Source organism: Coregonus clupeaformis, chromosome 8 (genome assembly GCF_020615455.1).
Source record: "Coregonus clupeaformis isolate EN_2021a chromosome 8, ASM2061545v1, whole genome shotgun sequence".
NCBI classification, from domain to species: Eukaryota; Metazoa; Chordata; class Actinopteri; order Salmoniformes; family Salmonidae; genus Coregonus; species Coregonus clupeaformis.
Genome location: NC_059199.1, coordinates 39,971,902 through 39,984,996, shown reverse-complemented (window position 1 = coordinate 39,984,996; position 13,095 = coordinate 39,971,902). Strand labels below are relative to the sequence as shown.

Genomic DNA, 13,095 nt, shown 5'->3' with positions numbered 1-13,095 from the left:
TGGCCAAAAAGGACATTTTCGTTTTCATGAATGTTTTTGAGAATCACTACACCGGTTTAAGCACCGCCTTCGCCCAATCCTGATTCGTCCAAATAATTAATGACAAAAACCAAAAACCAGGAACTACTGCTGCTCGTAATCACATAACTCTACGTGAGCCTTGACAGATTCTCGCCGTTTCATCTTCCATGAGAATCTGTCCATAAGAGATTAGTCAATGATTAACCAATGCATTCATTAAACAATGGATGAACGCAGCAACTCATTAGAGAGGGAGAAAGTGTTTAGAGTGATGACAATGCTACTGATGACTAACTGGACAAACTTTTCATAGAAAGCTATTCAGGGCCAGAATTCATTAACCATCTCCGAGTAGGAGTGCTGACCTAGGATCAGGTCACACATGTTCATGTAATATTATTAAGTATTACTTAAAAGGCTAAACTGATCTCAGCACTCTTACTCTAAGACACTTTTTGAATACAATCCCACGTCTATTGATGGGCAAACAAGTACGATGTGGGCGTTAAAATAATTCATTTATTCAAACTTTGTTGGGCCATGTCAGTCTTTGAGAACAAATTCTTGATTAAAACATTGATCTGTTTTATCATTGAGTTATTCATTTTACAGGCTAGAAGAGGAAGAAAGTCCATAGCTTTGAAATAGCCATGGGAATATTGAGGAAGTGAAAGACAGGCTAAAATGGCAACATAAAGTACATAAATGTTTAAATGGCTTAGCTATGACTTACTACTAAATATGAAAAGAACAGAAGACTTTCTGCAAATTCTCTGTGTGTTATTATGTATCATCTTGATGGAAGGTAGCTTAATAAAATGCATTCACAATAACGTTGCGGCACAGGTGGCTCATTGTTATACAAGACAAACTGTATTTGAATAAATAAGATGTGAATAGAGAGAGCGTGAAAAAGGGACTTACAGATAAATGTAAATATCTGAATTCCATCGAGACGCATCTGGCGAAGCTCGGAGGACCCCAGTAAGCAACTCCATTAGCGTCCAGCAAGCAACGACGACTAGCAGATCCTAGAGAGAGAGAAGGAGGAAATGAAAGAGGGGGAGAGAGAGATCGAGAAAGAGATACCATTATTATATAAAACTTAACAGCAATAACACACTGGTTTATGTTATCCAGTAACCTCATGTCATTTCAACTTGTTTCCAACATAGTAGATCCACCATAATGTAGTGCTGAGGTCAACCGTCCACCTAACAATATATAATACACAACTACTGTATAAGGTTACACATAGTATACATGTACACAGTTATTGAGAGGGAAACACAGAAACAGCATATGATGAAACTGAAAATTGGACCCCGGGGGACACCATTAGAAGTCTTCATGGATCCACCTGTACTCGAATACCCGAGAACCGATCCGGGACCAGAGCGGGTACGGTTACAGAATTCTAAATAATGTCACGGGTCTGGGTTGGCTCTGATATGATTGTCACGGGTCTCGTGTATGAGTCATTTTAACTGACTTGTCCGGAAGGGCCCCTAAAAGATCTGAACGCAACTGCTGCAGTAGACAGAGAGAGAGAGAGAGAGAGAGAGAAATTGTATAATTTATGCTGAGTAGTAGTTCTGTCTGTGGGAGAAAAACTCATTCTGATTGGCTGGGCCATGGCTCCCCAGTTGGTTGGCCTGGCTCCCAAGTGGATAGGCCTATGCCCTCCCAGGCCCACCCATGGCTTCGCCCCCTGCCCAGTCATGTAAATCCATAGATTAGGGCCTAATTCATTAATTTATATTCTGATTTCCTTATGTGAACAGCAACTCAGTAAAATCTTTGAAATTGTTGAATGTTGCGTTTATATTTTTGTTCAGTGTATTAAGCAGTGTATTATTATTTAGAGTGAGTGAGTGCCTGAGGACTGTGTCTGACTAGGCACCTGCTCTGAAATAAACTTTAGATAGAAAACAACATGAATACCACAATATTAACCAGAATGCATTACTTTACACACTGTACGCTACCTCAACCATACAACACTCTGTAGGCCTTACAAGTGCCCAAGGAACTTTACAAATATGAATGATGTTGTGATTAGCACTATTAGTAGTAGTCAGACGCTGTAGACCAGGGTTCTTCAATTCCGGTCCTGGAGGGCCGAAACACTTCTGTTTTTTATTTCTACCTGGTAGTTAATTGCACTCACCTGGTGTCCCAGGTCTGAATTAGCCCCTGATTAGAAGGAGAGGATGAAAAACAGAGGTGTTTCGGCCCTCCAGGACCGGAATTGAAGAACCCTGCTGTAGACAGTTAGACTACATCATTATATTATATTTTAGGGGAAATGTGTTTCTTACACATCCCAACCCAACCCCTGAGACGCCAACAGGGAGTGGGGTCACGGTCAGGGTCATCATTTTCCTGCACCCCTGGATCAATTGGGGTTAAGTGCCTTGCTCAAGGGCACAGCATAGTAATAGTACTATGCTATCATTGTAACATGGTTTGTCAGTGGCGTTAGTCGGACACTTGTTGTAGACTGTTAGACTACATAATCATGGTTTATAATAGTTGTGTGGTTATAGTACTGTCATAGTATAGTCAGGTTTACCAGTGGCGTTAGTCGGACACTTGTTGTAGACTGTTTCTCCAGCCGAGGCTCTTTTCCAGGTCATGGCTACAAGGTACTCGTCTCTACAGATCTCATGAGGTGCTGCAGAGAGACAGAAGAGAGAGAGAGAGAGAGGAGAGTTAGATAGAACACACACACTGCAATTCAATGATATCCTGCAACAGCTTCCATTTTCCCCAGACATTCAATTCACCTCTCTTTCTATATCTTTCATTACCGCTGCAGTATATATTCATCATTACCTCTACAATATATATATATATATATATATATATATATATATATATATATTCATATACTATATATACCTCATATATATATATATCCATCATTATATATATATATATATATACATATTATATATATATTAATATATATATATATATATATATATATACAGTGGGGGAAAAAAAGTATTTAGTCAGCCACCAATTGTGCAAGTTCTCCCACTTAAAAAGATGAGAGAGGCCTGTAATTTTCATCATAGGTACACGTCAACTATGACAGACAAATTGAGATTTTTTTTCTCAAGAAAATCACATTGTAGGATTTTTTATGAATTTATTTGCAAATTATGGGGGAAAATAAGTATTAGGTCACCTACAAACAAGTACGATTTCTGGCTCTCACAGACCTGTAACTTCTTCTTTAAGAGGCTCCTCTGTCCTCCACTCGTTACCTGTATTAATGGCACCTGTTTGAACTTGTTATCAGTATAAAAGACACCTGTCCACAACCTCAAATAGTCACACTCCAAACTCCACTATGGCAAAGACCAAAGAGCTGTCAAAGGACACCAGAAACAAAATTGTAGACCTGCACCAGGCTGGGAAGACTGAATCTGCAATAGGTAAGCAGCTTGGTTTGAAGAAATCAACTGTGGGAGCAATTATTAGGAAATGGAAGACATACAAGACCACTGATAATCTCCCTCGATCTGGGGCTCCACGCAAGATCTCACCCCGTGGGGTCAAAATGATCACAAGAACCACACGGGGGGACCTAGTGAATGACCTGCAGAGAGCTGGGACCAAAGTAACAAAGCCTACCATCAGTAACACACTACGCCGCCAGGGACTCAAATCCTGCAGTGCCAGACATGTCCCCCTGCTTAAGCCAGTACATGTCCAGGCCCGTCTGAAGATTGCTAGAGTGCATTTGGTAAAAACTCAACTTGTCGTGTTTGGAGGACAAAGAATGCTGAGTTGCATCCAAAGAACACCATACCTACTGTGAAGCATGGGGGTGGAAACATCATGCTTTGGGGCTGTTTTTCTGCAAAGGGACCAGGATGACTGATCCGTGTAAAGGAAAGAATGAATGGGGCCATGTATCGTGAGATTTTGAGTGAAAACCTCCTTCCATCAGCAAGGGCATTGAAGATGAAACGTGGCTGGGTCTTTCAGCATGACAATGCCTGGGCAAACACACTCCCTGGGCAACGAAGGAGTGGCTTCGTAAGAAGCATTTCAAGGTCCTGGAGTGGCCTAGCCAGTCTCCAGATCTCAACCCCATAGAAAATCTTTGGAGGGAGTTGAAAGTCCGTGTTGCCCAGCGACAGCCCCAAAACATCACTGCTCTAGAGGAGATCTGCATGGAGGAATGGGCCAAAATACCAGCAACAGTGTGTGAAAACCTTGTGAAGACTTACAGAAAACGTTTGACCTGTGATGTTGCCAACAAAGGGTATATAACAAAGTATTGAGTAACTTTTGTTATTGACCAAATACTTGTTTTCCACCATAATTTGCAAATCAATTCATTAAAAATCCTACAATGTGATTTTCTGGATTTTTTTTCTCATTTTGTCTGTCATAGTTGACGTGTACCTATGATGAAAATTACAGGCCTCTCTCATCTTTTTAAGTGGGAGAACTTGCACAATTGGTGGCTGACTAAATACTTTTTTCCCCCACTGTATATATATATATATATATATATATATATATATATATCCATCATTACCTCTACAACAGTGATTCTCAACTGGTGGGAGATTTAGAATGGGTTGCGGGTATCTGAGTCTATATTTATGAAAAAATACTCCAGTCTGAACCATAAATGACTTAACTCAGGTATTATGTGTGTAGAAAAGATAATTTCATCTCTGACATGTTTTTTCTTCAATATAAAGCTACTAGCAGCACTATTTTGGTTGATTTTGTGGTCTCAAGCCAGCGAGTTTATTAACATTCTTAAAAATTATTGTATACTCAGCATATATTCATGACAGTCGTGACATTGATTGCCATTGCCTTGCACACTGAAAAAGGGCTCAAATCCAAAACGTTTGTGTGGCAATAAAAACATGTCAATTTAAGGTTATTTACTGGAGTGCTGTCCTATTTCTGTTCTTTGGAATATATACGATGATCCAGCACCCGATTTAAGTTTATATAAGGTGGAGACGAGCACGTTGTTTATCTTTTCCTCTACAATATATATTCATCATTACCTATACAATATATATTCATCATTACCTATACAATATATATTCATCATTACCTATACAATATATATCCATCATTACCTCTGCAATATATATTTATCATTATCTCTACAATATATATCCATCATTACCTCTACAATATATATCAATCATTACCTCTGCAATATATATTCATCATTATCCTACTATATATATGTCACGATCGTCAGGGTAAGGAGTAGACCAAGGCGCAGCGTGATGAACAAACATGACTTTAATTAGTTAAAGCACGAAACAAAACAAGAAACGACTCGTGACGTCCACGGTATCAATGACCGAACACGGAACAAAAACCCACAACCACAAAGGGAAAACATACAGTTTAAATATGGCTCCCAATCAGAGACAACCAGCCAACAGCTGACACTCGTTGCCTCTGATTGGGAGTCACTCAGGCAAACATAGAATACAACAAACTAGAATGAACACCAACATAGAAATACACACATAGAAATGAACACACCCTGGCTCAACATAATGAGTCCCAGAGCCAGGGTGTGACAGTACCCCTAAAGGCGCGGACTGCGACCGCGCCTCAACTAAACAAACCAGGGGAGGGCTGGGCGGGCATACCTCCTCGGCGGCGGTTCTGGCTCCGGCCTTGACCACCACCCTCCAATACACCCCCCCCATAGTGCCCCTGGTCCAGTCTGGCCCCGCCGGCTGGAGCAGGACTGGACTTAACAGGAGCGATCCTTACCAGGCTGTCGACTCGCACCCCTGGCTTGGTGCGTGGAGGAGGAACGGGCCTTACCAGGCTGACGACGCGCACCCCTGGCTTGGTGCGTGGAGGAGGAACGGGCCTTACCAGGCTGACGACTCGCACCCCTGGCTTGGTGCGTGGAGAAGGAACGGGCCTTACCAGGCTGACTTCTCGCACCCCCTGGCTTAGTGCGAGTGGCAGGAACAGGCCGGACCGGGCTGGCGACGCGCACCGTAGGTTTGGTGCGAGTGGCAGGAACAGGCCGGGTCGGGCTGGCGACGCGCACCGTAGACTTGGTGCGGGTGGCAGGAACAGGCCGGACCGGGCTGGCGACGCGCACCGTAGGTTTGGTGCGAGTGGCAGGAACAGGCCGGGTCGGGCTGGCGACGCACACCGTAGACTTGGTGCGGGTGGCAGGAACAGGCCGGACCGGGCTGGCGACGCGCACCGTAGGTTTGGTGCGAGTGGCAGGAACAGGCCGGGTCGGGCTGGCGACGCACACCGTAGGCTTGGTGCGTGGAGCAGGGACAGGCCGAACCGGGCTGTGGAGACGGATAGGAGGCCTGGAGTGAAGAGCGGCCACCACCCGTCGTGGCTGAATGCCTACCCTCACACACTCTGTGTGAGGCATCCGCACAGGACGTACAGGGCGGTGAACCCCTGGCCTGGTGGCCTTCTGGATCCGCCCCCTTTTCTCCTCCGTCAGCCCCGTCGTCCATGCCGTGTGCCCCCCCCTAAACATTTTCTGGGGTTGCCTCACGACCGTCCGACGACGACCCTGATCACGCCGTTGCTCCTCTCTCCGTCGCCTCTCCACTGTCTCACTCCATGGCCGGCGATCCATCCCGGCCAGGATTTCCCCCCAAGTCCAGGACCCTTTACCGTCCAATATCTCCTCCCATGTCCAGGCTGCCTGCTCCTGGACACGCTGCTCCTCTTTCGCCAGGGCCTTGCCCGGCGCTTCCTCCCATGTCCACCCCAAGGGCTGCCCCTGGACACGCTGCTTGGTCGTTGCATGGTGGGTTTTTCTGTCACGATCGTCAGGGTAAGGAGTAGACCAAGGCGCAGCGTGATGAACAAACATGACTTTAATTAGTTAAAGCACGAAACAAAACAAGAAACGACTCGTGACGTCCACGGTATCAATGACCGAACACGGAACAAAAACCCACAACCACAAAGGGAAAACATACAGTTTAAATATGGCTCCCAATCAGAGACAACCAGCCAACAGCTGACACTCGTTGCCTCTGATTGGGAGTCACTCAGGCAAACATAGAATACAACAAACTAGAATGAACACCAACATAGAAATACACACATAGAAATGAACACACCCTGGCTCAACATAATGAGTCCCAGAGCCAGGGTGTGACAATATATCCATCATTACCTCTGCAATATATATTCATCATTACCTCTACAATATATATCCATCATTACCTCTGCAATATATATTCATCATTATCTCTACAATATATATCCATCATTACCTCTACAATATATATTCATCACGTCCAAGATAGCGTAGCAGTGCGGTCGTGTTCTCTTGTGTGTCCATGTAAATAGCCTGTTTTTTGTATTCTTTTTTTGTATTTTACGTACTGTATATATTTCCCTATCACACTTTTCATCCTTCTACTAAATATACTTTCCTGCAACCCGCCTCACTCAATGTGGAACGGATTCTATTATTTACTCACCTTTATCTATAATCTCCAGTTGAAACTAGCCAGCCAGCTAACTAGCTAACTAGCTACTTGCTATTAGCCACCGTTAGCGGTTTTCACCCAGAACATTGGATTTTCTGCCGGAATAACTGAATCACTGGACCTTAACACCGGATCTAGCTAGCCGCAACCGAATGGATGTCGAATGGATGTTGCTGTAGGCTAATCACCACTGCCCCCGTAGCACCAGATAGCCTTGAGCCTTGAGCTAGCCCCGGCTATCTACCTCTCTGTCTACCGGACGGGAGTAGCCAGCTAACCAGCTAACTAGCTACTTGCTATTAGCCACCGTTAGCGGCTTTCTCTCCATTGTCCTTGGCCTGCACTACCTACAAGCCAGCTCTAGTCTGGACTATTATCGGCCAGTCTGCACTGTCTGCACAGCGAGTTATCGACCCAGAACCTATCGGATTTTCTGCCGGAATTACTGAATCACTGGACAATCGCAACTAGCTAGCTGCAACCATATGAACGTTGTTGTTGGCTAATCAGCCTTGAACTAGCCTTGAGTCAAGCACATCTCCCGGCTATCTACCTCTCTGTCAACCGGACGGGACCTCCTAGAGTCGACACGGAGCCCTGCCGATCCATCACGACTGGTCTGCCGACATAATCGTCTGTGGTTTCAACAGGCTTCCCGTTGCGACGACCACGAAGATCCATCTGCTAGCCCTGGCCCGCTAGCACACACAAACTACAACCGTGCTTCCTGCTCACTGTGCTGAATCACCAATTTGAACTGGTCTCGGACTCACATAGTGCTGTTCACTGGACCTTATGATCACTCAGCTGCACAGCTGATGCCTGCTGGACTGTTCCTTTACACGGTACCCTGTCCTGTTTATTCTGTTTAGCCTCAGCCCAAACTTTATCGCCATTACCAGTTGTTGTCTTAGCTCTCTCTAATAACACCTGTGATTGCGTTATGCCTCTTTCCCATGTCAATTGCTGTTTGGGTTAGTTCTTATTATACAATTTCACTGTAGAACCCCAAGTCCCTCTCAAACTGCCTCAAATAGTTCCTTTGTTCCACCCCCCATACACGCCGAGACCTGCTCAATTGGTGCCTCCAGTGATGCTATCTCTTTCATTGTTACCCAACGCTTAGGTTTACCTCCACTGTACTCATATCCTTCCATATCCTTGTCTGTACATAATGCCCTGAATCTTTTGTACAACGCCCGGAAATCTGCCCCCTTTATTCTCTGTACCCAACACACTAGAAGACCAGTTCTTAAAGCTAACCCAGGCCCTGCAGCCCCCAGTATCACTCCTACTCCCCAGGAGCTATCATTTGTTGACTTCTGTAACCGTAAAAGCCTTGGTTTTCTGCACGTTAACATCAGAAGTCTACTTCCTAAGTTTGCGTTATTCACTGCGTTAGCACACTCCGCCAACCCTGATGTTCTAGCAGTGTCTGAATCCTGGCTTAGGAAGGCCACCAAAAATTCTGAAATGTCCATCCCCAACTACAACATTTTCCGTCTAGATAGAACTGCCAAAGGGGGTGGAGTTGCACTCTACTGTAGAGATAGCCTGCAGAGCTCTATCATACTATCCAAGTCTGTGCCTAAACAGTTTGAGCTTCTACTTCTAAAAATCCACCTTTCCAAAAATAAGTCTTTCACTGTTGCCGCTTGCTACAGACCCCCCTCAGCCCCCAGCTGTGCCCTGGATACCATATGTGAATTGATTGCCCCCCATTTATCCTCAGAGTTCGTACTGCTTGGTGACCTAAATTGGGATATGCTTAACACCCTGGCCATCCTACAATCCAAACTAGATGCCCTCAATTTCACACAAATTATCAACGAACCTACCAGGTACAACCCTAAATCCGTAAACATGGGTACCCTCATAGATATCATCCTGACTAACTTACCCTCTAAATACACCTCCGCTGTCTTCAACCAGGATCTCAGCGATGACTGCCTTATTGCCTGCGTCCGTAACGGGTCCGCGGTCAAACGACCACCCCTCATCACTGTCAAATGCTCCCTAAAACACTTTCCCGAGCAGGCCTTCCTAATTGACCTGGCCCAGGTATCCTTAATGGATATAGATCTCATTCCGTCAGTAGAGGATGCCTGGTTGTTCTTTAAAAGTAATTTCCTCTCAATCTTAAATAAACATGCACCATTCAAAAAATACAGAACTAAGAACAGATATAGCCCCTGGTTCTCCTCAGACTTGACTGCCCTTGACCAGCACAAAAACATCCTGTGGTGTACTGCATTAGCGTCAAATAGCCCCCGCAATATGCAACTTTTCAGGGAAGTCATGAACCAATATACACAAGCAGTTAGGAAAGCAAAGGCTAGCTTTTTCAAACAGAAATGTGCATCCTGTAGCACTAACTCCAAAAAGTTTTGGGACACTGTAAAGTCCATAGAGAATAAGAGCACCTCCTCCCAGCTGCCCACTGCACTGAGGCTAGGAAATACTATCACCACTGATAAATCTACAATAATCGAGAATTTCAAGAATAATTTTGCAATGGCTGGCCATGCTTTCCACCTGGATACCACTACCCCGGCCACCAGCTCTGCACCATCCGCTGCAACTTGCCCATGTCCCTCCCGCTTCTCCTTCACACAAATTCAGACAGCTGATGTTCTGAAAGAGCTGCAAAATCTGGACCCCTACAAATCATCTGGGCTAGATAATCTGGACCCATTCTTTCTAAAACTAGCCGCCGAAATTGTCGCAACCCCTATTACTAGCCTGTTCAACCTCTCTTTCTTAATGTCTGAGATCCCCAGAGATTGGAAAGCTGCCGCGGTCATCCCCCTCTTCAAAGGGGGTGACACTAGATCCAAACTGTTACAGACCTATATCTATCCTGCCCTGCCTTTCGAAAGTTTTTGAAAGCCAAGTTAACAAACAGATCACCGACCATTTCGAATCCCACCATACCTTCTCCGCTATACAATCCGGTTTCCGAGCTGGTCATGGGTGCACCTCAGCCACGCTCAAGGTCCTAAACGATATTATAACCGCGATCGATAATAGACAGTACTGGGCAGCCGTCTTCATCGACCTGGCCAAGGCTTTCGACTCTGTCAACCACCGCATTCTTATTGGCAGACTAAATAGCCTTGGTTTCTCAAATGACTGCCTCGCCTGGTTCACCAACTACTTCTCAGATAGAGCTCAATGTGTCAAATCGGAGGGCCTGTTGTCTGGACCTATGGCAGTCTCTATGGGGGTGTCACAGGGTTAAATTCTTGGGCCGACTCTTTTCTCTGTGTATATCAATGATGTCGCTCTTGCTGCTGGTGACTCTCAGATCCACCTCTACGCAGACGACACCATTTTGTATACATCTGGCCCTTCATTGGACACTGTGTTAACAAACCTCTAAACAAGCTTCAATGCCATACAACACTCCTTCAGTAGCCTCCAACTGCTCTTAAACACTAGTAAAACTAAATGCATGCTCTTCAATCGAACGCTGCTGGCACCCGCCCACCCGACTAGAATCACTACTCTCGACGGGTCTGACCTAGAGTATGTGGACAACTACAAATACCTAGGTGTCTGGTTAGACTGTAAACTATCCTTCCAGACTCACATTAAGAATCTCCAATCCAAAGTTAAATCTAGAATCGGCTTCCTATTTCGCAACAAAACCTCCTTCACTCATGCTGCCAAACATGCCCTCCTAAAACTGACTAACCTACCGATCCTTCACTTCGGCGATGTCATTTACAAAATAGCCTCCAACACTCTACTCAGCAAATTGGATGTAGTCTATCACAGTGCCATCCGTTTTGTCACCAAAGCCCCATATACTACCCACCACTGTGACCTGTCCGCTCTTGTTGGCTGGTCCTCACTACATATTCGTCGCCAAACCCACTGGCTCCAGGCCATCTATAAATCACTGCTAGGCAAATCCCCGCCTTATCTTAGCTCATTGGTCACCATAGCAACACCCACCCGTAGTATGCGCTCCAGCAGGTATATCTCACTGGTCATCCCCAAAGCCAACACCTCCTTTGGCCGCCATTCCTTCCAGTTCTGTGCTGCCAATGACTGGAACGAATTGCAAAAATCTCTGAAGCTGGAGACTCTTATCTCCCTCACTAACTTTAAGCATCGGTTGTCAGAGCACCTTACCGATCACTGCACCTGTACACAGCCCATCTGAAATTAGCCCACCCAACTACCTCATTCCCATATTGTTATTTATTTTGCTCATTTGCACCCCAGTATCTCTATTTGCACATAATCTCTTGCACATCTATCATTCCAGTGTTAATACTAACTGTAACTATTTTGCACTATAGCCTATTTATTGCCTTACCTCCATAGCTACATTTGCACACACTGTATGTATATATTCTGTTGTATTTTTGACTTTATGTTTTGTTTTACCCCATATGTAACTCTGTGTTGTTTTTATCGCACTGCTTTGCTTTATCTTGGCCAGGTCGCAGTTGTAAATGAGAACTTGTTCTCAACTGGCTTACCTGGTTAAATAAAGGTGAAATAAAATAAAATAAATATATTCATCATTACCTCTACAATATATATTCATCATTACCTCTACAATATATATTCATCATTGCCTCTACAATATACACTGAGTGTACAAAACATTATGAACACCTGCTCTTTCCATGACAGACTGACCAGGTGAATCCAGGTGAAAGCTATGATCCCTTATTGATGCCACTTGTTAAAACCACTTCAATCAGTGTAGATGAAGGGGAGGAGACAGGTTAAAGAAGGATTGTTAAGCCTTGAGACAATTGAGCCATGGATTGTGTGTGTGTGTGCCACTCAGGGGATGAATGTGCAAGTGTCTTTGAACTGGGTATGGTAGTAGGTGCCAGGCACACCGGTTTGTGTCAAGAACTGCAACACTGCTGGGTTTTTCATGCACAACAGTTTCCTGTGTGTATCAAGAATGGTCCACCACCCAAAGGACATCCAGCCAATTTGAAAACTGTAGGAAGTATTGGGGTCAACATGGGCCAGCATCCCTGTGGAACACTTTTGACACCTTGTAGAGTCCATGCCCCGACGAATTGAGGCTGTTCTGAGGGCAAACCTCAATATTAGGAAGGTGTTCCTAATTTTTTTATACACTCAGTGCATATGCATCACTCTATCTGTCTTTATCCGTCCCTCACTGTATTCATATGTATTTTTCTCCCTCTCTACATAACCCTGAATGATGAAAAATATTGAACGAGGGGAAATACTCTCGTCTGGAGAGAGAGAGAGAGAGAGAGAGAGAGAGAGAGAGAGAGAGAGAGAGAGAGAGAGAGAGAGAGAGAGAGAGAGAGAGAGAGAGAGAGAGCGAGAGAGAGAGAGAGAGAGAGAGAGAGAGAGCGAGAGAGAGAGAGAGAGATGCACCCCTAGCCTTCTTTTTCATCTAAATCTATGTTCCCCTCCAAACTCTTGGACAGATCTTTGTGTTCTGCAACAGGCCAGAGAGCTATCAAAGGTCTGGCTCTGATAGAAGCTCGCTCTGCGGCAATGTCTGACATTTATCTAATCTATATCCTTCCAGAGCACCACACACACACACACAAACACATGCATG

The 13,095-nt window shown here is 44.8% G+C and overlaps 1 protein-coding gene across 2 annotated transcripts in view; it reads right to left on the bottom strand.

Annotated features, from left to right (window-relative positions):
- Positions 1–13,095, bottom strand: part of LOC121572027 (adhesion G protein-coupled receptor B2) — a 467,080-nt gene that overhangs the window by 212,882 nt on the left and 241,103 nt on the right. For both annotated transcript variants that reach the window (XM_041883878.2, XM_041883879.2), the window contains exons 8-9: positions 2,597–2,698; positions 946–1,052 (exon numbers count right to left, since the gene is read on the bottom strand). In XM_041883878.2, coding sequence (XP_041739812.2) covers positions 946–1,052; positions 2,597–2,698 — 209 coding nt within the window. The remainder of the gene's footprint in view (positions 1–945; positions 1,053–2,596; positions 2,699–13,095) is intronic.